The following is a 25949-nucleotide window of genomic DNA, read 5'->3' on the forward strand; positions in this document are numbered from 1 at the left end:
GCGCCGCATCTGTGCGCATTTCAGGAAGTCCAGCACAGATGCTGCCACTCTCAGGGCAGCGCAGCGCCGCCTCCAACTGCCCGCTCACCGACTGTTGTGCGACGTGCCCACGAGGTGGAATTCAACACTGACCATGTTATCCAGAGTTTACCAGCAGCGCAGAGCGATTGTAGACTGCCAGATGTCAACTTCCACCAGAACTGGTAGTCAGGTCAGTCAGCTTCCTCAAGTCTACAATGAGGAGTGGACGTGGATGTCTGATATCTGTCAGGTGCTGAGTAACTTTGAGGAGTCAACACAGATGGTCAGTGGCGATGCCGCCATCATCAGCCTCACCATCCCGCTGCTTGGCCTGTTGAAAAACTCTCTGATCAGCATGAAGTCGGAAGCTTTGCGCTCGTCACAAGAGACGGGGGAAGAAGATTCCCTTGTTGATAGCCAAAGCACCCTCAGGTCTGTTTCTCAGCGCATATCGGAGGAGGTGGAGGAGGATGAGGAGGAAGAGGAGGAGAATGTTGGCGAGACACAAGAGGGGAGCATTGCTCAGACCTTCACTGTTCAGCGTGTATGGGCAGATGAAGAGGAGTTGGAGGAGTTGGAGGAGGAGGAAATGGGCAGTCAGGCCAGTGAGGGGAGTGAATTCTTGCGCGTTGGGACTCTGGCGCATATGGCAGATTTCATGCTAGGCTGCCTATCCCGTGACCCTCGCATTCAAAGAATTTATTCCAGCTCCGATTACTGGGTATTCACTCTCCTGGACCCACGGTACAAGCAAAATCTTTCCACTCTCATCCCTGGAGAGGAAAGGAGTGTGAGAATGCATGAATACCAGCAGGCCCTGGTGCACAAGCTGAAACAGTATTTCCCTTCTGACAACGCTAGCGGCAGAGCGCGTAGTTCTGCGGGACAAGTAGCGAGGGAGAGTAGGCAAGCAGGCAGCTTGTCCAGCACTGGCAAGGGTACGCTTTACAAGGCTTTTGCCAGCTTTATGTCACCCCAGCAAGACACTGTCACCTGTCCCCAGTCTCGGCAGAGTAGGGCTGATCTTTACAGAAAGATGGTGAGGGAGTACGTAGCTGACCATACCATCGTCCTAAATGATCACACAGCTCCCTACAACTACTGGGTTTCAAAGCTGGACATGTGGCACGAACTGGCGCTGTACGCCTTGGAGGTTCTTGCCTGCCCTGCCGCTAGCGTCTTGTCCGAGCGGGTTTTCAGTGCAGCTGGTGGCATCATCACCGATAAGCGTACACGCCTGTCGACTGACAGCGCTGACAGGCTGACGCTTATTAAGATGAATAAAGCCTGGATTTCTCATAATTTCCAATCTCCACCAGGTGAAGGAAGCTCAACCTGAATAATTTATGCACTCCTCCTCCTCCTCATTTTCCTCCTTCTCCTCCTCTTTGTACAGTAAAGCAGAGGAAACTGGCTATTTTTTGACAGGGCCCACTGGCTCTAGCTATAGTACTTTATGCATTTAATTTTTCTGGAGGGCCACCTACCCGGTCCTCTGTTTTAAACAATTTTTGGGAGTGCCACATACTGGCACTCAATCTATTCAATTTTTCTGTAGGGCCACCTACCTGCTCCTCTGGTTTGAAAACTTTTTTGGACTGCCACATACAGGCACTCAATCTATTTCATTTTTCTGGAGGGCCACCTACCTGCTCCTCTGGTTTGAAAACTTTTTTGGACTGCCACATACAGGCACTCAATCTATTTCATTTTTCTGGAGGGCCACCTACCTGCTCCTCTGGTTTGAAAACTTTTTTGGACTGCCACATACAGGCACTCAATCTATTCCATTTTTCTGGAGGGCCACCTACCTGCTCCTCTGGTTTGAAAACTTTTTTGGACTGCCACATACAGGCACTCAATCTATTTCATTTTTCTGGAGGGCCACCTACCTGCTCCTCTGGTTTGAAAACTTTTTTGGACTACCACATACAGGCACTCAATCTATTCCATTTTTCTGGAGGGCCACCTACCTGCTCCTCTGGTTTGAAAACTTTTTTGGACTGCAACATACAGGCACTCAATCTATTTCATTTTTCTGGAGGGCCACCTACCTGCTCCTCTGGTTTGAAAACTTTTTTGGACTGCCACATACAGGCACTCAATCTATTCCATTTTTCTGGAGGGCCACCTACCTGCTCCTCTGGTTTGAAAACTTTTTTGGACTGCCACATACAGGCACTCAATCTATTTCATTTTTCTGGAGGGCCATCTACCTGCTCCTCTGGTTTGAAAACTTTTTTGGACTGCCACATACAGGCACTCAATCTATTCCATTTTTCTGGAGGGCCACCTACCTGCTCCTCTGGTTTGAAAACTTTTTTGGACTGCCACATACAGGCACTATCCAAATTAAATTGTCTCCATAGCAGCCTCCACACGTTGTCTCCATTGCTACCTCCAAAAGTCGTCCATATAGCTGCCTCCATACATCGTCCCCTCATCAAACGAGGTGTGTCAGGCAGAAATTTGGGTTGTTTTCATGGATTCCACATCAAAGTTGTTAACTTTGTCGCCACCCTGCTGTGTTATCCACAAAATATACTGGCAAACTTTTATGATTAACCGATATTATTTCAGCGCTTCTTGCGCATCTGTTTACATTCCCCTCACCCGCCATATCCCAAACTTATAAGAATGCTACTACACTTAACTTGGTGGAGGCTGGGACCGAGTCTGACCCTGGGGCTGGTCATATACTGCAGACGCCGAGGATTGCGGGGCCTACCTCGGTCCAGGTCTCAAAGGCCTACTATACCTCCTCCTCCTCCCACCCCTCCTCCACCTCCTCCTCCTCCGAATTACCATCCGTGGGCATGGCGCCATCAGTCGGTAGCTCTAGGCACAGCAGCAGTGCCGTCGCTAAGCGACAGCAGGCGGTGCTCAAACTGCTGAGCCTAGGCGATAAAAGGCACACCGCCCAAGAGCTATTACAGGGCATTCCACATCAAAGTTGTTAACTTTGTCGCCACCCTGCTGTGTTATCCACAAAATATACTGGCAAACTTTTATGATTAACCGATATTATTTCAGCGCTTCTTGCGCATCTGTTTACATTCCTCTAACCCGCCATATCCGAAACTTATAAGAACGCTACTACACTTGATCTTATACAAAAGGTTCTTAGAAGTGCTGTTTGGGGAGTAGCCTAGAGACAGGGGCTTGGATTGGCGAAAGCTCGCCTGGCAGCGGAGCGCCAGCTCCATGCCAAGATCCAACTAACATAGTTTTAACTGCAGCACCTTTAATCTACTACTAGTTCACTGCCTCCATACATGGTCCCCTTATCAAACGAGCTGTGTCAGGCAGAATTTTGGGTTGTTTTCATGGCTTCCATGTTAACTTTGTCGCAACCCTGCTGTGTAATCCACAAAATATACTGGCAAACTTTTATCATGTACCGATATTATTTGAGCGCTTCTTGCTCACCTCCTTTGGTTCCTCTCTGCCACCCATTGGTTTGAAGCCTGAGTCCATTTAGGGTATGTCGCCATGACACTCTCTAGCCTGCTGCCGCTGCCTCAGCATGCCGTCCCCTATAGTGTCAGGGTCAATTATTGGATGTTTTAGATGCTATCTAGCCTCATTCTGTCACTCTGTCATGGCCATGCTGTTGCCCATAGTTTTGGCATAATGGTGCGATTAAGCAGCCTCAGAGGCATCCATGCATGCTGCCCCTGCTGTTTCCTGTCCATTTCCGTGGTGTTTCCATCCTTTTCTGAGGTTCCCAGGTGTTTGGCCAAGCTTCCCTGTGCAGAGCCTTGGTCCCCTTGAAAAATGCTCGAGTCTCCCATTGACTTCAATGGGGCTTGTTATTCGAGACGAGCACTCGAGCATCGGGAAAAGTTCGTCTCGAATAACGAGTACCCGAGCATTTTAGTGCTCGCTCATCTCTAGTAGTCAACAGATAAGGTAAAAACCAAGAGGACAATACAGTACAGAATAAATAGGTAAAGCAGATAGCCAGAAAGGAGGCAAAGGGTCAGGGAATCCAAAATACAGACTTTAAAATAAACCCCAGCTAGCTCCAAAAAAGATTTCTAGCAAGTAAGGAGGAAATGCCTGGCAAGTTTTATATGCGCTGTCCGAGTTCGGAAGATGATTGGATCAGTTTCCAGACATAGAAAACAGGGCTGACATCTGTCCATCTCAGCTAACTTAAAGGGGTATTCTCTCACCTGGGCATTAACATTCAATTTCATTAATCTGCCATTTATATACATTTCTTCAATTAGATTTTATTTAAAAAATATTACCTTTGTGAAGATAATGTCTCATAAATGTAGTAAAGTTGTCCCTTAGAAACAAGACTGTGTTGTTGGATACGGCCACCTCTGATGGAGGGATTGCACAAAGAAACAAAAGGTTTTTGTATACGTAATGTCCGGGAGTTACTGCAGGTCCTACAGCCGTCCTGTGGTAACAATTGCTGAATCCAGGTGGTCAGACAGAGCTCAATAGTACATGTCTGGCCACTGCTGCCATAGTGTGAGGTGGTCGTATCCAAGGAAGCTATCTCATTTCTAAAGGACAACATGGCTACATTTATGAGAAATTATCTTCACACAGGAACATTTTTTAAAATAACATCCAATTGAAGAAATGAATTGGCAAATGAAGTAAATTAAACCCCTTTAACTGTTTGCAATTCAGAACAAAAGCTACAGGAGACAGTTGCAATGGAAATTAATTAAAGGGGTTGTTCAATGACAAATAAAATAGATTTCTGAGGGGGCTAAAAGTTATGTCTGAGGGGGCTTTAAGGGAGCCTGTCAGTGGAAATTGACCTAGTAAACCACTACCATCATGTTGCCAAGCAGCTGAATGCCTACAGATCATGTTTCTTTCATGACCAAGTGTGGTGGTCTCAAACAGAAAATCTAATATAAAGTGAGATGTAAATTGGTTGTATAGAGTAAAGGAGTCAGAGATTTAGACACTGAAGTCAAGCTCTCTCCTCCTCAGAAAACCTTTTTAGCTGTAATTGATGTTCCTGCATCAAACAGATCACTAACCAGATCTCCTGAAGTCTGATGCATGATTTTAATCCCACAGGAGGAGGGGTTCAGAGCTCCCCAACTTGACTTCAGTGTTGAATTCTCCTCCTCTTTGACTTAATAAAACCAATTTACATCTCAACTCAAAGTTGATTTTCTGGATGATGCCACCACACTGGGACATGAAAGAAACAAAAACTAGAAGGTGTTACGTTACGTGACAATATTCTGGTACGTGTTTAATTGGTCAATTGCTGATGACAGGTTCCCTTTAATAAACAATAAACCACTTATACTCACCTCCTTTTGTGCTCCTGTTCTCTTGTCCATCACCATTGGTCTCTGTTCGTATACAGAGTCTGGCAGTGCTGTCCTGACCAGTAACAGAGTATAAGTTACTTTTTGATATTTTATGCCCCCCCCCACACACACAATTTTTTTCTTATCATTGGACATCCCTTTTAACAGGGGTGTAACTAGGAGAGGCTTGTACTCATAGAAGACCTCTGAATGGGGCCCTACCCTTTCCCCTCAAAAAATGTATACATACCTTTACACTGACACATTTATGCAATCACACATTTATTTACTCATACGCACATTTATATAGCTTTATACACACATAAACATTTCTACACTTATACATATAGCATATACACACAAATATAGTATATACACTCACCCGCCACTTTATTAGGTACACCTGTCCAACTGCTCATTAACACTTAATTTCTAATCAGCCAATCACATGGCGGCAACTCAGTGCATTTAGGCATGTAGACATGGTCAAGACAATCTCCTGCAGTTCAAACCGAGCATCAGTATGGGGAAAGAAGGTGATTTGAGTGCCTTTGAACGTGGCATGGTTGTTGGTGCCAGAAGGACTGGTCTGAGTATTTCAGAAACTGCTGATCTACTGGGATTTTCACGCACAACCATCTCTAGGGTTTACAGAGAATGGTCCGAAAAAGAAAAAACATCCAGTGAGCGCCAGTTCTGTGGGCGGAAATGCCTTGTTGATGCCAGAGGTCAGAGGAGAATGGGCAGACTGGTTCGAGCTGATAGAAAGGCAGCAGTGACTCAAATCGCCACCCGTTACAACCAAGGTAGGCAGAAAAGCATCTCTGAACGCACAGTACGTCGAACTTTGAGGTAGATGGGCTACAGCAGCAGAAGACCACACCGGGTGCCACTCCTTTCAGCTAAGAACAGGAAACTGAGGTTACAATTTGCACAAGCTCATCGAAATTATTGCTGACCATGTCCATCCCTTTATGACCACAATGTACCCTGTAACATCTGATGGCTACTTTCAGCAGGATAATGCGCCATGTCATAAAGCTGGAATCATCTCAGACTGGTTTATGAACATGACAATGAGTTCACTGTACTCAAATGTCCTCCACAGTCACCAGATCTCAATCCAATAGAGCATCTTTGGGATGTGGTGGAACGGGAGATTCGCATCATGGATGTGCAGCCGAGAAATCTGCGGCAACTGTGTGATGCCATCATGTCAATATGGACCAAAATCTCTGAGGAGCTTCCAGCACCTTGTTGAATCTATGCCACGAAGAATTGAGGCAGTTCTGAAGGCAAAAGGGGGTCCAACCCGTTACTAGCATGGTGTACCTAATAAAGTGGCCGCTGAGTGTATAATCATGTGATTAAACTTACAGCATGTACACACCATGTGCAATCATTTATGCCGCAATAAAAAAATCACCTGAGCAAACAACCAGTTGGATCAGATCCCTATCCTTGGCACCCGCCAACATAAGGAGTGCGACCAAGATATTGATATATGATTGGATAATAGTAGAATAGACCATACAATATATTGTAGAACATATTTTTAAATATGTTGGGCCAGTCCGGTACCTGCAGCACAGACACATTTTATAAAATTTTAAGTCTAGAAGGTTATTTCTTATAAATGAGGGAATGCGTGGACACATATTAGCTGACACTCTACAGATTTACCTTATGACACCTTGTCGCCAACTTACCTCCATCAATGCAGTTTGGCTGAATAGGAGCGCTTGTCATCTCTCCTCCATTATAATCTAAAAATAAAATAATAAAATAAATATTATGACCATAACAGTCAAATCCTCAATAGTATTTGAGGATAATTGAGAATTCAGAAATGTCCTAGGGTTTGTTCACACTTTTGATATTTTATTTTTTGCTGAAATCCACATAAAATGCTAAGACAAAATACTCATTTTTAATGGGGTTTGTGGGTCAAAAACATTGCTAAAAAACAAAATCAAACCATGGGAACATTTACTGTACTGTACATCGACCTTTTCTACCATCACAAGGCTTAGTGAACTGATACGTAGATACGTGTTACGGCAGAATTACCTGATGGGCAATACATCCATTCATATGGATAGAGGTTTTGCCCATTGAAATGAATGTTGCTGTATGTTACCCCTACTGAAACAGTAGGGTACGGGTAGCACACAGCCGAAAATGTCAGTTTGTGTGAAAGGGGCCTTGAAGGGGTTTTCGAGAAAATGTATTTTAATGCTTTATCATCAGGTGGTGATGTTTTCCCTTTACACTTGGCTTCATCAGTAAGAGTTACTGGGAAGTAGCAAATATGTGGAAAAACTTGCTCTAAGCCTTGAGAATGTTCTTTTACTTCTATATGTTAAGAATGTAAAAAAACTTAAACTAAGAAATTCACGGGACGATTTGCACAAAACAAATATGTTCAGATTCCTAAATGACAGGTGACTTTGTGCCCTCTATAGGTTTCCTTACATTTCATGTTTCAGCTTGAGATACCAAGTCACCATGTCCCCTACTTTTCCGACTCATTAGATTTTATAGATGTCACGTCACATGTGAGGGGCATTCTCAATGTCTTATTTTTTTGGTAAAGAGAACATTATCCACGGGATAGGGCCTAACTTGCTGGTCAGTGGGGGTCTTAGTGCTGAGACCCCTTCAGATAGGGAAAATGAGGGGTCCCTCAGACCCCCTGTCACTCTGTCAAATTAATGTAGTAGACCGCCCCGCATGACCGTTCTGCTCCATTAATCTCTAAGGAGCTAACGGAAATTGCCGAGCACAGCGCTCCATGATCTCCGTCAGCTCCATAGAGATTAATGAAGCAGAGCGGTCATGCACGGCCATATGCTCCATTAATCTGACGGAGCGACCTCGTTATCGCGATCTGCATGGGGTCTCAGCACTGCGGCCCTCACTGATCAGCAAGTTAGGCCCTATCCTTCATGGGAAAATCCCTTTAACTGACGGTTCAGCTTGGGCAATGTCATCTTTGATCTGTAATGCCAAATGGACAGCTGGGACCCATACCAAGGCATTGACAGGCTCTTATACATATTCACTGATTTTACACTGTGCTGCAATACAGTAGTTTTGCCCCCGATGGATCTAGAAAAATGGTAAAAAAAATAATATAAATCATTTTGAAAAAAAATTAAAATTTAATTCACCGCTGTTTCCCTTGAACATAAATAAATAGAAACAGACATAAACATGTTCGGTTTTGCCCATGAAATATATTTTTATACAAAAGGTTTACATTTTTTGAAATCCTTTGAAACCCAATACACCTTTATATATTTGAAATCCCTCATGATCGTGCCGAACCCAAAGAATATGGAGGAGGTCATTTGGGGTGCGCAAGACGTAAAAATGAAGCCCAAAAGAATATGGCACAAATGCGTTTTCACTGCGTTTGGAATTTCTTTTCCAGCTTCCCAGTACACTGCATGGAATATGAAATACTGAACTAGGAAGTACAATTTGTTATGCAGAAAAGAAGCCTCATATAGATCTGTACAAGAAAAAATACAAATGTATAGATTTTTGAAGTTGAAAAGTGAAAAACAGAAACGTAAAATGGAAATAGTCCATCAGTAGCAAAGGGTTAATGTCAAGATTTCATAAAACATAAAAAACCCTATACATATTTGGTATTTCCTCAATATGACATGTAGCGTGGTAAGCCATGAGTGCCTGCACTGTTTTAAAGATACAAGCACTGGTCTCACATATTGGCCTATATTTACTAAGGTTAAAGAAACAATTTTCTGTCGGACTTAAAGGGGTGCTCCCTTTACAGCAAATTAATGTCATTCCTTTTTTGATAAAAAGTTATACAATTTTCCAATATACTTTCTGTATCAATTCCTTACAGTTTTTTAGATCTCTGCTTGCTGTCCTGCTATAGGAAGCTTCTTTGTTTGCTTCCAGTGGATAGATATCTGACCATGGTCACACAGGTGCACGGCTCCTTAGTGTCACACAGCTCTGATTACTCTATAATGTCACACAGGTGCACGGCTCCTTAGTGTCACAGAGAATAATCAGAGCTGTGTGATATAATGAGCCGTGCTCCTGTGTGACCATGGACAGATTTCTCTCCACTAGTAGTAAACATAGAAGCTTTCCAGTCTTTAACTGCCTGTACATGTACTAAGTGTCTGAGACACATTTGTGTCTCACCGAAAAAAAGTGGTGCACTCTGTTGGGGGCAGTGCAGGGAGCGTCAGATTCATGGAGAATGAGCACCAGAAATCCTGAATCTGCCGCCCCCTGCACACTACACAGGTAACTAACTGCACATAGTACAGACTGCACTGTTCTTAGTACCCATATTTTTTGGAGTATAAGGCACACCGGAGTATAAGGCACACCATCTTTAAATGCCTGCTAAAACATCTAGGTTCATATATAAGGCACACCGGAGTATAAGGCGCACCATCTTTAAATGCCTGCTAAAACATCTAGGTTCATATATAAGGCGCACCGGATTATAGGGATGAATGACCAGCAGGTGGCAGACCTGTGCACAGCTCAAGGCAGCTGCTATCTGTAAGTACAAAAAAGGATTTTTTGTGAGCCTTATAGTCCGAAAAATATGGTAAATGTGTCCCATTGAGTATATAGATTAACATCTAAATACTCCTATTACTGGGCTGCACTATGTGGTGTTTATTACACCTAGTTTTATGCAGTTTCCTGATAAGACTGAAGTTGGATGGTTGCCTTGAATATATGGGGATGTATTTCATGTTTGAAATGTTTGTCTGGTGTTTCTAGTGTTGTGTCATGTGTCACTATTGTGTCATGCCACCGGTTCAGAATAGTATGAATAGTGCCCTACATGCCCATTATGTACCAGACATTCTGGTGCCTTTATATCAGTGGTCCCCAAACTACGGCCACATGCGGCCCGCGGACCGTTTTCATCCGGCCCCCGCCCCATGAAGCGCCAGCAGCTCCTGCTGAGGAGTGCAGGTCGCGGCAGTCGGGCAGGAGACTCCGTCCGTCCGGACAGGAAGCTCCTGCCCGTCACAGTATAGTGCTCGATGCAGCCGATGTGTCCGCTCGAGCACTATTATTACAGGTGGAGCGATGTGGCCGGAAGACAACCCCGGCGCACATTGCTCCTTCTACCTGGCTGTGCGTCCTCGTGATGATGTCATCACGCGGCCGCGCACCCCTTCCTGACCGACAGCAGTCCGAAGAAAGAAGACGCGGGAGCCGCTGCCAGAGGTGAGTATGGTTTTAATTTTTTTTAACCAGCAGCAGGGTACTATATAGAAGGATTAATGATGGAGGGGCAGTATAGACAATAAATGATGGAGGGGCAGTATAGACAATAAATGATGGAGGGACAGTATGGACAATAAATGATGGAGGGGCAGTATGGACAATAAATGATGGAGGGACAGTATGGACAATAAATGATGGAGGGGCAGTATGGACAATAAATCATGGAGGAGCAGTATGGACAATAATTAATGATGGAGGGGCAGTATGGACAATAAATGATGGAGGGGCAGTATGGACAATAAATGATGGAGGGGCAGTATGGACAATAAATGATGGAGGGGCAGTATGGACAATAAATGATGGAGGGGCAGTATGGACAATAAATCATGGAGGGGCAGTATGGACAATAAATGATGGAGGGGCAGTATGGACAATAATTAATGATGGAGTGGCAGTATGGACAATAATTAATGATGGAGGGGCAGTATGGGAAAAAAAATAATGATGGAGGTACAGCATAGGAAATAATTACTGGTGGGGGGGCAGTATGGGAAATAATTAATGGTGGAGGGGCAGCATAGGAAATAATTACTGGTGGGGGGGCAGTATGGGAAATAATTAATGGTGGAGGGGCAGCATAGGAAATATATACTGGTGGGGGGGCAGAATGGGAAATAATTATTGGTGTAGGGGCAGCATAGGAAATAATTACTGGTGGGGGGCAGTATGGGAAATAATTAATGATGGAGGTACAGCATAGGAAATAATTACTGGTGGGGGGCAGTATGGGAAATAATTAATGGTGGAGGGGCAGCATAGGAAATATATACTGGTGGGGGGGCAGAATGGGAAATAATTATTGGTGTAGGGGCAGCATAGGAAATAATTACTGGTGGGGGGCAGTATGGGAAATAATTATTGGTGTAGGGGCAGAATAGGAAATAATTACTGGTGGGGGGGCAGTATGGGAAATAATTAATGGTGGAGGGGCAGCATAGGAAATATATACTGGTGGGGGGGCAGAATGGGAAATAATTATTGGTGTAGGGGCAGAATAGGAAATAATTACTGGTGGGGGGGCAGTATGGGAAATAATTAATGGTGGAGGGGCAGCATAGGAAATATATACTGGTGGGGGGGCAGAATGGGAAATAATTATTGGTGTAGGGGCAGCATAGGAAATAATTACTGGTGGGGGGCAGTATGGGAAATAATTAATGGTGGAGGGGCAGCATAGGAAATAATTAATGATGGAGGGGCAGTATGGGAAATAATTAATGGTGGAGGGGCAGCATAGGAAATATATACTGGTGGGGGAGCAGAATGGGAAATAATTATTGGTGTAGGGGCAGAATAGGAAATAATTACTGGTGGGGGGGCAGTATGGGAAATAATTAATGGTGGAGGGGCAGCATAGGAAATATATACTGGTGGGGGGGCAGAATGGGAAATAATTATTGGTGTAGGGGCAGCATAGGAAATAATTACTGGTGGGGGGCAGTATGGGAAATAATTAATGGTGGAGGGGCAGCATAGGAAATAATTAATGATGGAGGGGCAGCATAGGAAATATATACTGGTGGGGGGGCAGAATGGGAAATAATTATTGGTGTAGGGGCAGCATAGGAAATAATTACTGGTGGGGGGCAGTATGGGAAATAATTAATGGTGGAGGGGCAGCATAGGAAATAATTAATGATGGAGGGGCAGTATGGGAAATAATTAATGGTGGAGGGGCAGCATAGGAAATATATACTGGTGGGGGAGCAGAATGGGAAATAATTATTGGTGTAGGGGCAGAATAGGAAATAATTACTGGTGGGGGGCAGTATGGGAAATAATTAATGGTGGAGGGGCAGCATAGGAAATAATTAATGATGGAGGGGCAGCATAGGAAATATATACTGGTGGGGGGGCAGAATGGGAAATAATTATTGGTGTAGGGGCAGCATAGGAAATAATTACTGGTGGGGGGCAGTATGGGAAATAATTAATGGTGGAGGGGCAGCATAGGAAATAATTAATGATGGAGGGGCAGTATGGGAAATAATTAATGGTGGAGGGGCAGCATAGGAAATATATACTGGTGGGGGAGCAGAATGGGAAATAATTATTGGTGTAGGGGCAGAATAGGAAATAATTACTGGTGGGGGGGCAGTATGGGAAATAATTAATGGTGGAGGGGCAGCATAGGAAATATATACTGGTGGGGGGGCAGAATGGGAAATAATTATTGGTGTAGGGGCAGCATAGGAAATAATTACTGGTGGGGGGCAGTATGGGAAATAATTAATGGTGGAGGGGCAGCATAGGAAATAATTAATGATGGAGGGGCAGTATGGGAAATAATTAATGGTGGAGGGGCAGCATAGGAAATATATACTGGTGGGGGGGCAGAATGGGAAATAATTATTGGTGTAGGGGCAGCATAGGAAATAATTACTGGTGGGGGGCAGTATGGGAAATAATTAATGGTGGAGGGGCAGCATAGGAAATAATTAATGATGGAGGGGCAGTATGGGAAATAATTAATGGTGGGGGGCAGCATAGGAAATAATTAATGATGGAGGGGCAGTTTGGGAAATAATTAATGATGGAGGGGCAGCATAAGAAATAATTGAGGGGAGCAGCATAGGAAATAATTAACGAGGGTAGCAGCATAGGAAATAATTAATGGGGGGAGCAGCATAGAAAATAATTCATGGAGAGGGGTCCCCGTATATTTAAGAATTAATTGACCCAATTAATTAATTCATTGGGCCAATATATAAAATAGTTCACAAGGGGGTGCAGTATATTAATTGAGGGGGGTCCCAGTGTATTACGGTTGCGGTCACATGTACCGCTATTTATTTTTAAACTTTAGTCCGGCTCTCCAACAGTCTGAGAGGGACCATGAACGGCCCCCTATGTAAAAAGTTTGGGGACCCCTGCTTTATATGATATTAAACACAGGTAATGTAATTAACTCCTTAATGACAAGGCCAAAAATGTTTACAAATTTTCGTGCGTATCGGATTAAGATTGATTATTTTAACAAGTGTTAAAATTTTTTTTCACATTTTTTGGGGGGTATTTTTTTGGTGATGGGGGTTTCATTTTTTGTAATGTATAGTATATATTTTGTAAATTTTCAAATGAACTCTAAATGATTGTTATAAATTAATTCTCGAATGTGTGACAGTTGTTTTGATATAAAGTATATATATATATATATATATATGTATAGTCTATATGTATTTTGATATACATATAATTTGTAGGAGGGGTTTTTTGCTCATTTAATTGGAAAATTGGAAAATATTCATGTATATTTCTAAATATTTATATATTTATATATTTTATAAAATATAAAAAACCCTGGGGGACATTTTTCTTTCTTTCTTTCTTTCTTTCCATACAAGTTACACTGTAACTGGAGAGCAAATCTCTATAAGAAAATGTCAGGTGCAGAGCTGTGTCTGAGTAGATCCAGCAGCTCTGCTTAACTCTTTCAGAGCCGGCTCATGCGTTCACGGAATGGCTCTACTTTAGCGCTATGCAGTGAAGAAATGAGAAGGCAGAAGCACTAATAAACCGCTTCTCCTAGAGCCTCCAGCTGTGTCTAACAGAGGGAGACCCAGTCCCAGTCCTCCTGGGATTAGTGCAAAAGCAGGATAAACTACAGGCGGTCTCCTACTTAAGAACACCCAACTTACGACCCCTAGTTACAAACGGACCTCTAGATGTTGGTAATTTATTGTACTTTAGCCCTAGACTACAATAAACAACTATAAGTTATCAAAGGTGTCTCCAATGAAGACTTATTGTTAATACTGGTTCTTATGACAACCCAACATTTTTAAAATCCAACTGTCACAGAAACCAAAAAAAGTGCTAATTTTTTTCCCCTTCTGTTCCCTCTTTCTTAACCATTTTCCCCTCTCTCCATCATACTGACCCCCCACCCAAAAAAAGTAGAAGAAAAAGTGGAAGAAACTCTCTCCCTCTCCTCCCCATCTCTCCCCAATTCCATTTTGAGCTCTATTTAACCCTTAACTCCAAAAATGATGTAACTGTACGTCCAAGGTGACAGTGAGTTGCCGCATTCAGAAAGAGAGTAAGTGTGGCCATAACCATTAAGATGCTGCTACATATGTCTATGGGGGCTCCTTCACCATCAGCAACATATGACTGCATCACAGCTACCAGGAGCCTCAGAGAGATTATGAAAGTAGCACCACAAAATCAAATTATTTATTTTTATAAAAAAAACGTTTAACAACTTATTTTCTGACAGCAAACAATCATTAGATAATGAGGTGCTGGAAGGATATGTTTGTTACACGTAATCGTACTTACCCGTTGTTGTGGTGGCTGATGATAAATTTCCAAATCCATATAAATATGTAAGCGAAATGAGAAAAAAACCAAACATTGTCATAAGGTGACGACCACTGACATGGCTCGGAGTTCCAAGAGTTTAAAGTAACAAGGAAGTGTAAGAGTCTTATATCAGAGAGAATTGTTTAGTCTTTTTGACATTCTTTCTACCTATTCAGCATCTAAACCGATGACATTGTGTGCAGTGTTATCCCAGTACAATAATAAGCTTAAAAACACAGTAAACCTGTTCCACCGCTGACCAAGAGATGAACCCTCCTACTCTGGTATTGTGTCATGTTTTGCATAGTTGGAGGCATTCCCTACATGCCCATTACATATTTCAGGTCCCTTAACCCCTTAAAGACTGAGGGTATTTTCGCTCATTTCTCGCTCTACACCTTCAAAAATCCATAACTTTTAATTTTTCCGTGTACAGAGGGCTTATTTTGTGCATAACAAATTTTAATTCTCTGTCACATTATTTAGCGTCAATGGGTTAAAGGGGTTTGCCCATGATAGAAAGTTCTCAAAATTGAATCCCCTAGTGATGTTTGCACAATAAAGATAACTTTGAATGTTACTTTATGATTTAACTTTGTTTTATTGCTGTTTTAGCTCCTATCACTCAGTGAAGGTCAGTGTTAAATTCCAGAGTGTGAGCGGGGACTCTCTAAGCAGACACTTCATGATCCCTCTAGTGCTGTGAGATCAGGTTACAGAGTTCTTATATACCGTATATACTCGTGTATAAGCCGAGTTTTTCAGCACAAAAAATGTGCTGAAAAACATCCCCTCAGCTTATACACGAGTCAATAAAGTCACTAAAATACTTAAAAAATACTTAAAAAATAATAAACTTATATACTCACCCTCCGGTGGCCCCGGTGTGCAGCACTGCTCCCCCGATGTCCACGCGGCTCGTCTTCAGGCTTCCGCGCCCGTCTTCTTTCTTCTGCAGGGCGCCACCATGTTCTTCCCCTGGGCGGCGCCTAGTATGATGTGAGCAGCGGCGCGTCATACATACTAGGCGCCGGCTGGGAGAGAGCAATGGCGGCATGCTGGGGGCAGGCTGTATACTACTGGGGGCAGGCTGTATACTACTGGGGGCAGGGCTGTATACTACTGGGGGCAGGCTGGGCAAGATGTATACTTCTGGGGGCAGGCTGGGCTGGCTGTATACTACTGGGGGCAGGCTGTATACTACTGGGGGCAGGCTGGGCAAGCTGTATACTACTGTGGGCAGGCTGTATACTACTGGGGGCAGGCTGGGCAAGCTGTATACTTCTAGGGGCAGGCTGGGCTGGCTGTATACTGCTGGGGGCAGGCTGTATACTACAGGGGGCAAGCTGGGCAAGCTGTATACTACTGGGGGCAGGTTGTATACTACTGGGGGCAGGCTGTATACTACTGGGGGCAGGCTGGGCAAGCTGTATACTACTGGGGGCAGACTGGGCTGGCTGTATACTGCTGGGGGCAGGCTGTATACTACTGGGGGCAGGCTGGGCAAGCTGTATACTACTGGGGGCAGGCTGGGCAGTGCTGTATACTACTGGGGGCAGGCTGGGCAAGCTGTATACTACTGGGGGCAGGCTGGGCAAGCTGTATACTACTGGGCTGGCTGTATACTGCTGGGGGCAAGCTGGGCTGGTTGTATACTATAGGAGGCTGGTTGGCTATATACTGGGGGTGTCTGTGACCAATGCATTTCCCACCCTCGGCTTATACTCGAGTCAATAGGTTTTCCCAGTTTTTGGTGGTAAAATTAGGGGTCTCGGCTTATACTCGGGTCGGCTTATACTCGAGTATATACTGTATATTTATTTAGAAAATAAAGTCCACAGCAGTACAGTGTCCAAGATGGCCCCTCCAAGGGGGGAAAGGGGGTGCAATGGCTTCAGAGTTAAAGGTGGGAACTTATATAGACATCAAATCCATAAAAATGAAGCAGCACTCCAAATCCAGCAATATTAAAATTGAAGTGAAGCTTGAGAAAGGTGGTAAGACATAAAACGTTGCTGCTTTTGGAATAAACTCAACTTCACTTTTAATCTCGCTAGCTTTTCAGTGCTGCTTTGTTTTTTTGGATTTGATGTCTACACTTTTATTTTGCTTCTGAACGTTCTACTCGTATCTGACACATAGAGAGATGAGACATAGCAGAGATGAGAGGTGATAAAATCCATGAGATTGATATGAAACACAATGACACACTCCAGCTCTGCTATATCTCAGCAATATGACACACAGTCAGCTCTGCTATATCTCAGCTATAAGACACACAGTCAGCTCTGCTATATCTCAGCTTTAAGACATACAATCAGCTCTGCTATGCCTCTTTCCCCTGCTATAACAATCTTGTCTGTAGTTTTTTGAGTCTATGCACACTGCTGTTTGCCAGAAGGAAGTCTCTGCGAGTGTCTGTATGTGAGCTGTATGCAGGGGTGCACCTAGCCTTTCTGCTGCCTGAGGCGAACTATAAAAAGACGCCCCCCCCCCCCCACTCCATATATGTAATATATCAGGGAGTGTCAGGACCAGACCCAATCATATTGGTTTAATGTTAAAATAAAGCAATGCAAAATACATAGAGCTTCCCTCTATGTACTATATAATACACACAGCGAGCTACCACAAAGCACAAATACATACAACAATCCGCCATATAATATAAAATCAATACAGCGTGCTGCCACATACCATATAATACATATAGCGTGCCCCCATATACCATATAATACATACAGCGTGCCCCCATATACCTTATATTACATACAGCGTGCCTCCATATACCATATAATACATACAGCGTGCCCCCATATACCATATATTACATACAGCATGCCGCCATATACCATATAATACATACAGCGTGCAGCCATATACCATATAATACATACAGCATGCCCCCATATACCATATAATACATACAGTGTGCCGCCATATACCATATAATACATACAGCGTGCCGCCATATACCATATAATACATACAGCGTGCCACCATATACCATATAATACATACAGCGTGCCGCCATATACCATATAATACATACAGCGTGCCGCCATATACCATATAATACATACAGCGTGCCCCCATATACCATATAATACATACAGCGTGCCCCCATATACCATATATTACATACAGCGTGCCGCCATATACCATATAATACATACAGCGTGCCCCCATATACCTTATAATACATACAGCATGCCCCCATATACCATATAATACATACAGCATGCCTCCATATACCATATATTACATACAGCGTGCCGCCATATACCTTATAATACATACAGCGTGCCGCCATATACCATATAATACATACAGCGTGCCCCCATATACCTTATAATACATACAGCATGCCCCCATATACCATATAATACATACAGCGTGCCCCCATATACCATATAATACATACAGCGTGCCTCCATATACCATATATTACATACAGCGTGCCGCCATATACCTTATAATACATACAGCGTGCCTCCATATACCATATAATACATACAGCGTGGCGCCATATACCATATAATACATACAGCGTGCCGCCATATACCATATAATACATACAGTGTGCCCCCATGTACCATATATTACATACAGCGTGCTGCCATATACCATATAATACATACTGCGTGCGCCATATACCATATAATACATACAGCGTGCCGCCATATACCATATAATACATACAGCGTGGCGCCATATAATATATTTTACATGGTGGCACGCTGAATGTACACACATACATACACATATATAAACAGTATATACAGCAAATATACACCCATACATATACAGAATATATATATTACACACATACAAACACACACAGAGACATCTATGCATAGATACATTCATACACACACACATATATATACATACATAGAAGTTACCTTCACTCTTTTCTTCCTTTTCTTCCTTTCTCGTCGACCTTGTCCTCGGGGGGCCGGGGGGGGGGGACGTGAGAATCGCAGCCGGGGTGGGGGAGGGGGGAACGGGGATGTCGGAGCCGGGGGGGGGGGAGCGGGGGGGAAAACCTGAGTCTGGGGGGGGGGGCAGCGAAAACGGGGGGGGGGGGGGTACGGCTAGCGCGGACATTGGGCTGGGGCAGGGACTGGTACCTGTGCCGGGCGGTGAGATAGGCGGGCCGCGGGTGGGGGAAGTGTCGGCCGGCACGCAGGTACATGTGCCGGCCGCGCGCGTGTTGAATGGATGGGCGGGCCGCTGGGGGAAGTGTCGGCCTGCGCGCTGGTGCCTGTGCCGGGTGTTTGAATGTGATAGGCGGGCCGCACAGGAGCCGCCCGCCGCCGGGTGAATGTGATGGGCGGCGGTATTGTCCGGGGGGGACTTTAAGAGGTGCCAGCTGGAACCCATGCCAGCGGGCAGGAGCCCGACGCCGCCCCCTGGTCTAGCAGGAGGCGCGCCGCCTGAGGCGAGAATCTCAACTCGCCTCATGGCAGGTGCGCCCCTGGCTGTATGCAGACAGAGGAAGCTATTAATGAGAAGAATCGGCCTTGCCTAACCATAAGCAGAAGATTTATGATCAGTGTCATGGGTGTCCCTGCGATCCATCATCGCAGGTACACCCGTGTCTCTCTCTGTGGCGCGATGTCCCGTCCCACACTCACCTCTCCACGCTCCTGCTCCCATCCGGGGTTGGCCGCGCGCGTCCCCACTCTGACCTCAAGTCTGGATTCCGATTCTGTGCCGCGACCCTGGTCGCCCCCGCGTGCTAGTCGCACCTGTGGAACGACCTGGTGGGACCCTGCCGCAGCAAGTCCATCCCGCTTTGCAGAGGGCTCTGGTGAAAACCAGGTGCCACTTAAGATTCCAGTCTCAGGTGTCGGCTAGTACCATCTCCCGCAGTGGTCTAAGGGGTTCACTGACCCCGAGCCATGACAGTCAGATCCTTGGGCAACCTTCCCTTTAAGTTAGTGTGGAAAACTTATGCACAGAAGAATAAATGAATTAAAATCACTCACAAATTTAACACAGACATGGGGGCAGATTTACTTACCCGGTCCGTTCGCGATCCAGCGGTGCGTTCTCTGCGGTGGATTCGGGTCCGGCCGGGATTCATTAAGGTAGTTCCTCCGATGTCCACCAGGTGGCGCTGCTGTGCTGAAGAGCATCGGAACGCACTCAAATACACCACCCTACCCTGGATTAAGGTAAGTGCAAGCTCCGCGACACTTTCGGTTTTTTTGAATCCGTCGAGTTTTCGTTCGGCCACGCCCCCGGATTTCCGTCGACGTGCATGCCAGCGCCGATGCGTGCGCCAAAAACCCGGGTAACACGTCGGGAAAACGCGAAACGGGCCCTTAGTAAATGACCCCCATAATTTTAGATGCACTGGAAAACATATTTGCGTGTAAATTGCTTTCACATCAATCATATAAAAAAGACTGGTCATCCATGATATGTCATAGTAACAGATTTTCTAGGACTGAGGCGCCAAAGAACACTGCTTTAAACACTTTCTTCTCCTATAATAACGTTGATTTTATTAACACTGATGTTTGGAGAATACAAACTATTTTTTAGTATAGTGACCTTAAAATTCTAAAGTGAATTTGTCGCCAATTTTTGCTTTGAAGCTGTAAAACTGGATAAAAAAATGCAGGATTATTTTTCTAATCTGTTTTTATTTTATAATTGAAGATTTCTTCCTTCCTTCAACTGAGAGCTGCCAACCTGCCTCCCTCACTTTCCACGCTGGGGGTGCTCCGTCCCGAATCTAGAAAGTAACCGGATTTTCCGTCAGACAACCCGACGGATTCGGAAAAACCGTGGAATTTAAAAAACAAAATGTGTCGCAAGATCAAGCACTTACATGCACCAGGAAGAAGAAGGTGAACTCCAGCGGACCTCGGCGCAGCAACGACAACTGCTGGATATTGGGCGCATGACCTTAGTGAATCCCGGTAGAACCCGAATCCATGTCGGAGAACGCATCGCAGGATCACGACAGGAGCAGGTAAGTAAATGAGCCCCATAGGCTACATGAGCTACATTTCTAAAGAGGAGTGCTGTGCTGCATTCTATGGGGGGAGCTGTGCTAAATGCATAAGAAAGTGATGTGCTAAATGTATAAGTGGGTAGTGTGCTACATTTCTAAGGGTGTGTTTTTTTATATGCAGTATATCATATACATTTTACACAAATATGATACATCATAAAAAAGACTCCTAGAATTCCTACTGAAACAGCTGTTTCCCATTTGTGATGCGTCATACAGGGTAGGGGACATGCAATATATAGCAGGGGGGAATAGGATCAGGATCATTTAGTATAAATAACTATTTTCTTCTAGAAAGTAAGTTGTATATTCTTATTTTACCACTAGATGACACCTATTTCTAACTGGCCGGGCCAGAGCCTGGACCTAAACCCAATGGAGCATCTCTGGAGAGACTGGAAAATCTTCCAGGAAGAGGCAGAGGATCCCCAAATCCAGGTGTGAAAAACTTGTTGCATCTACCCAAGACTCCTGGCTGTACTAGCTCCAAAGCTGCTTTTACCCAATAGTGAGCAAAGGGGCTGAATATCCATGACCATGTGATATTTCAGTTTTTCTTGTTTAATAAATTAGAAGTTTTTTTTCAAGATGGGGCTGAGTGTACATTACCTGGCAGAGTGTACATTACCTGGCAGAGTGTACATTACTGGGGGGCAGAGTGCACATTAATGCCACAAAAAAAGAACTTTTTTAATTCTCACCAATTGGCTGCAATAAAACAAAGGGTGAAAAATTTTAAGGGGTCTAAAAAAAATTCCCATACCCACTGTAAGAATATGTATGTCCCATGTCTGTTAAAGGGAACCTGTCATCAGGAAGGTAATTTTTATAAGATGACAGGTTCCGATAGCCTCTGGCATGTTGATTTTAAGTATTCCTTTTTCAGGCGGTTTACCAGACCATACGCTTTCTGCCACAGGGGTTGGATTTTTGGACAAGACCATAAGGTATGTACTTAGGGTCATTCCTGTCCACATAGTCTCCAACAACCTGGAGAAGAGGAGCTGTACATCATGTGTAGGCATGAGGGAGTACAATACCAATGCATGTGCGTATTTACTGTAACAGGTCACACAGACAACAGAACTAAAAGTCTCTATGGGAAGAGTCCGGAGGAAGGAGTCTGTGGACCAGTGGACCCTCTGGACCACCGCGGGAGATGGTATGAGACCCGCGGTGGCAGCCAAGGTACAGGGATGTGCAGGGAACAGTCCAAGCCTGGGATGACAGCAGCAACACAGAGGAACACTGGTAACGCTGGCACGGACTGCAGACACCGCTGGACTGGAACCCTGGGAGGCACAGCAGGAAGCGTATGGAAACGCTGGAGACAGGAGACACGGAGGCGTCTGGAAACGCTGGAGACAGGAGACACGGAGGCGTCTGGAAACGCTGGAGACAGGAGACACGGAGGCGTCTGGAAACGCTGGAAGACAGGACACACCAGGAGCGTATGGGAACGCTGAAGACACAAAGGAACACAGGAAAGCGTCTGGGATCGCTAATGGGCTTTCTCTTTCACAGGAACGGCTTAGGGAAGCCTGGCATGGAAACCAAAGGAGATCCTAGGAGAAGATCCGGCAGGGATAGAAGGGAGGTGCCGGATTATAAGGGCGAGCCAGATTAGCAGCAGCCAATCAGGAGGACGCTGGCCCTTTAAGGCTAGAGAAGTCCGTGCGTGGTGAGAGCGTGCGACTGCAGGCAAGGAGGCCTGGAGCACAGACAGGAGCCAGGACAGGTAAGCGAGGGCTGGGGGAGCGGGGACCGCGGCAGCAGAGCACGGGTGTACCCGCGATCCGCGACATGGATCGCTGGAGCACCCGTGACATTTACTATAGTCTCCAGATGTGATACTCTATGAAATGTGGTGTGTGCAAGTGATATAGCAGGTCTAGATCTTTTTCCCAGGCAGGACATACACGGGAGTTTGGACATTAAAGGGGTATTCTCGTCTGGGCATTCACATTCAGTTTCACTAATCTTCCATATATAAACATTTCTTCAATTGGATGTTATTAAAAAAAAATGTTCCTGTGTGAAGATAATTTCCCATAAATGTAGTCATGTTGTACCTTAGAAACAAGAAAGATTCCTCGGATACGACCACGTCACATTTTGGCAGCAGTGGCCAGACATGGGCTATAGAGTCCTGCCTGACCACATGGATTCAGCGTTTATTACCACAGGACGGCTGTGGGACATCCAGATTCTCCCGGACATTTCATATACGAAAACCTTTCGTTTCTGTGTGCAATCACTGCAGCAGAGGTGGCCGTATCCGAGGAAGCCATCTCATTTCTAAGGGACAACATGACTACATTTATGAGAAATTATCTTCACACAGGAACATTTTTTTTTAATAACATCTAATTGAAGAAATGTATATATATGGCAGATTTATCAAACTGAATGTGAATGCCCAGATGAGAATACCCCTTTAAGCTCTTTTTCCTTAAGAGTGAGTAGAAAAAAGAGGTCCCTCTTCTAAAGGCTGATGACCAACTTTTTACAACAATCATTTTCTATGTTCTTCTGTCACGTTATATATAAATCTATATGTGTCTATATGATATCCCATAGGGGTACTATTGCAAACTGTAACCAGTCATGTAATATTCTAGGGAACTGAATCCTGTAGATCTTTTATTGAAATATATAATATAAAACATAAAAATAACACAAAACATAAACCAAACATTATATAGAAAATATTTACAACAACTCACCTGCTGGTCCCACCCATTTACACCTAGCACCCGTGTTTTTTTGTTTTTTTTTAAGAATGAGAAAAACATAACATATACACTCACCGGCCACTTTATTAGGTACACCTGTCCAACTGCTCGTTAACACTTAATTTCTAATCAGCCAATCACATGGTGGCAACTCAGTGCATTTAGGCATGTAGACATGGTCAAGACAATCTCCTGAAGTTCAAACCGAGCATCAGTATGGGGAAGAAAGGTGATTTGAGGCCTTTGAACGTGGCATGGTTGTTGGTGCCAGAAGGGCTGGTCTGAGTATTTCAGAAACTGCTGATCTACTGGGATTTTCACGCACAACCATCTCTAATGTTTACAGAGAATGGTCCGAAAAAGAAAAAACATCCAGTGAGCGCCAGTTCTGTGGGCGGAAATGCCTTGTTGATGCCAGAGGTCAGAGGAGAATGGGCAGACTGGTTCGAGCTGATAGAAAGGCAACAGTGACTCAAATCGCCATCCTTTACAACCAAGGTAGGCAGAAGAGCATCTCTGAACGCACAGTACGTCGAACTTTGAGGCAGATGGGCTACAGCAGCAGAAGACCACACCGGGTGCCACTCCTTTCAGCTAAGAACAGGAAACTGAGGCTACAATTTGCACAAGCTCATCGAAATTGGACAGTAGAAGATTGGAAAAACGTTGCCTGGTCTGATGAGTCTCGATTTCTGCTGCAAAATTCGGATGGTAGGGTCAGAATTTGGCGTCAACAACATGAAAGCATGGATCCATCCTGCCTTGTATCAATGGTTCAGGCTGGTGGTGGTGGTGTCATGGTGTGGAGAATATTTTCTTGGCACTCTTTGGGCCCCTTGGTACCAATTGAGCATCGTTGCAACGCCACAGCCTACCTGAGTATTGTTGCTGACCATGTCCATCCCTTTATGACCACAATGTACCCAACATCTGATGGCTACTTTCAGCAGGATAATGCGCCATGTCATAAAGCTGGAATCATCTCAGACTGGTTTCTTGAACATGACAATGAGTTCACTGTACTCAAATGGCCTCCACAGTCACCAGATCTCAATCCAATAGAGCATCTTTGGGATGTGGTGGAACGGGAGATTCGCATCAAATCTGCGGCTACTGTGTGATGCCATCATGTCAATATGGACCAAAATCTCTGAGGAATGCTTCCTGCACCTTGTTGTATCTATGCCACGAAGAATTGAGGCAGTTCTGAAGGCAAAAGGGGGTCCAACCCGTTACTAGCATGGTGTACCTAATAAAGTGGCCGGTGAGTGTACATCTAAATAATTAAATAACACAACATTCCTCCCCCCAACCACATCATAAACCAACAATTGAAAACAAATCACACCCACAAATTAACATAAATGAACATAAACACACCCTCCACCCTCTAATAAAAGACCACCCCGCACTCCTATGTAAAAGTTCATCTTTGATTTGCTTATAAATCTGCTGAGATGATGCATGCAGGCTGGAGGGTTAAAAAATGTTGGAAAAAAAACAATAAACATAATATATGATAATTAATATTTTTATTTAAAAAATCTAAATTCCAAATTGTAATTTGCATCTTGTCGCTTGAAGCTGCATAGCATATATATTCAATAAAAATTGATAGGTACAAGAAATCCAACTAACCTGCAATGTACTAACCAGCGATTCATCGATATTTAAAACCATTATTAAATTCTAGAGCTTAACATTAGAAGTATTAGAATTTTCACAATACGAAGAATCATCAAGCAATAATAAAGCAATTTTCCTGCTTTCAGTTTACATTGTAAATTCACATTACTGGGAGGTCACCAGGTTAGAGCAGAGAGTGAGTATCAAAATGATAAGAGATGTAGTAACTCCTAGAAAAAATGAATTAACAAAAACATAAAAAAGAAGAAAATTACATTTCTATTATTTTATATCAAGGTGTATTCTGCAGCCATGCATCCAGGTATGATACCACCATGTCTTTCATTCAACACTTTCTACAATTTTACAGTACAAACAGCCCCCGGGTTACGTACAAGATAGGTTCCATAGGTTTGTTCTTAAGTTGAATTTGTATGTAAGTTGAAACTGTATATTTTATAATTGTAGTTCCAGACAAAAAAAAAATTTCGCCCCAGTGATAATCGGAGTTTCAAAATTTTTTGCTGTAATGGGACCAAGGATAATCAATAAAGCTTCATTACAGACACCTTACAGCTGAGCATTGCAGTCTGGGACTATAGTAACATCCAGAGAGCTTCACCAGAGGTCACA

General features: G+C 44.1%; 1 protein-coding gene across 1 annotated transcript in view; it reads right to left on the reverse strand.

The window, feature by feature from the left end:
• The window catches only part of LOC140076136 (uncharacterized), a 156571-nt gene that overhangs the window by 42652 nt on the left and 87970 nt on the right, over positions 1-25949 (reverse strand). Inside the window, exon 35 of the mRNA XM_072122643.1 lies at positions 7028-7084. Coding sequence (XP_071978744.1) covers positions 7028-7084 — 57 coding nt within the window. The remainder of the gene's footprint in view (positions 1-7027; positions 7085-25949) is intronic.

This window comes from Engystomops pustulosus, chromosome 8, assembly GCF_040894005.1.
Source record: "Engystomops pustulosus chromosome 8, aEngPut4.maternal, whole genome shotgun sequence".
In the NCBI taxonomy this organism is placed as follows: Eukaryota; Metazoa; Chordata; class Amphibia; order Anura; family Leptodactylidae; genus Engystomops; species Engystomops pustulosus.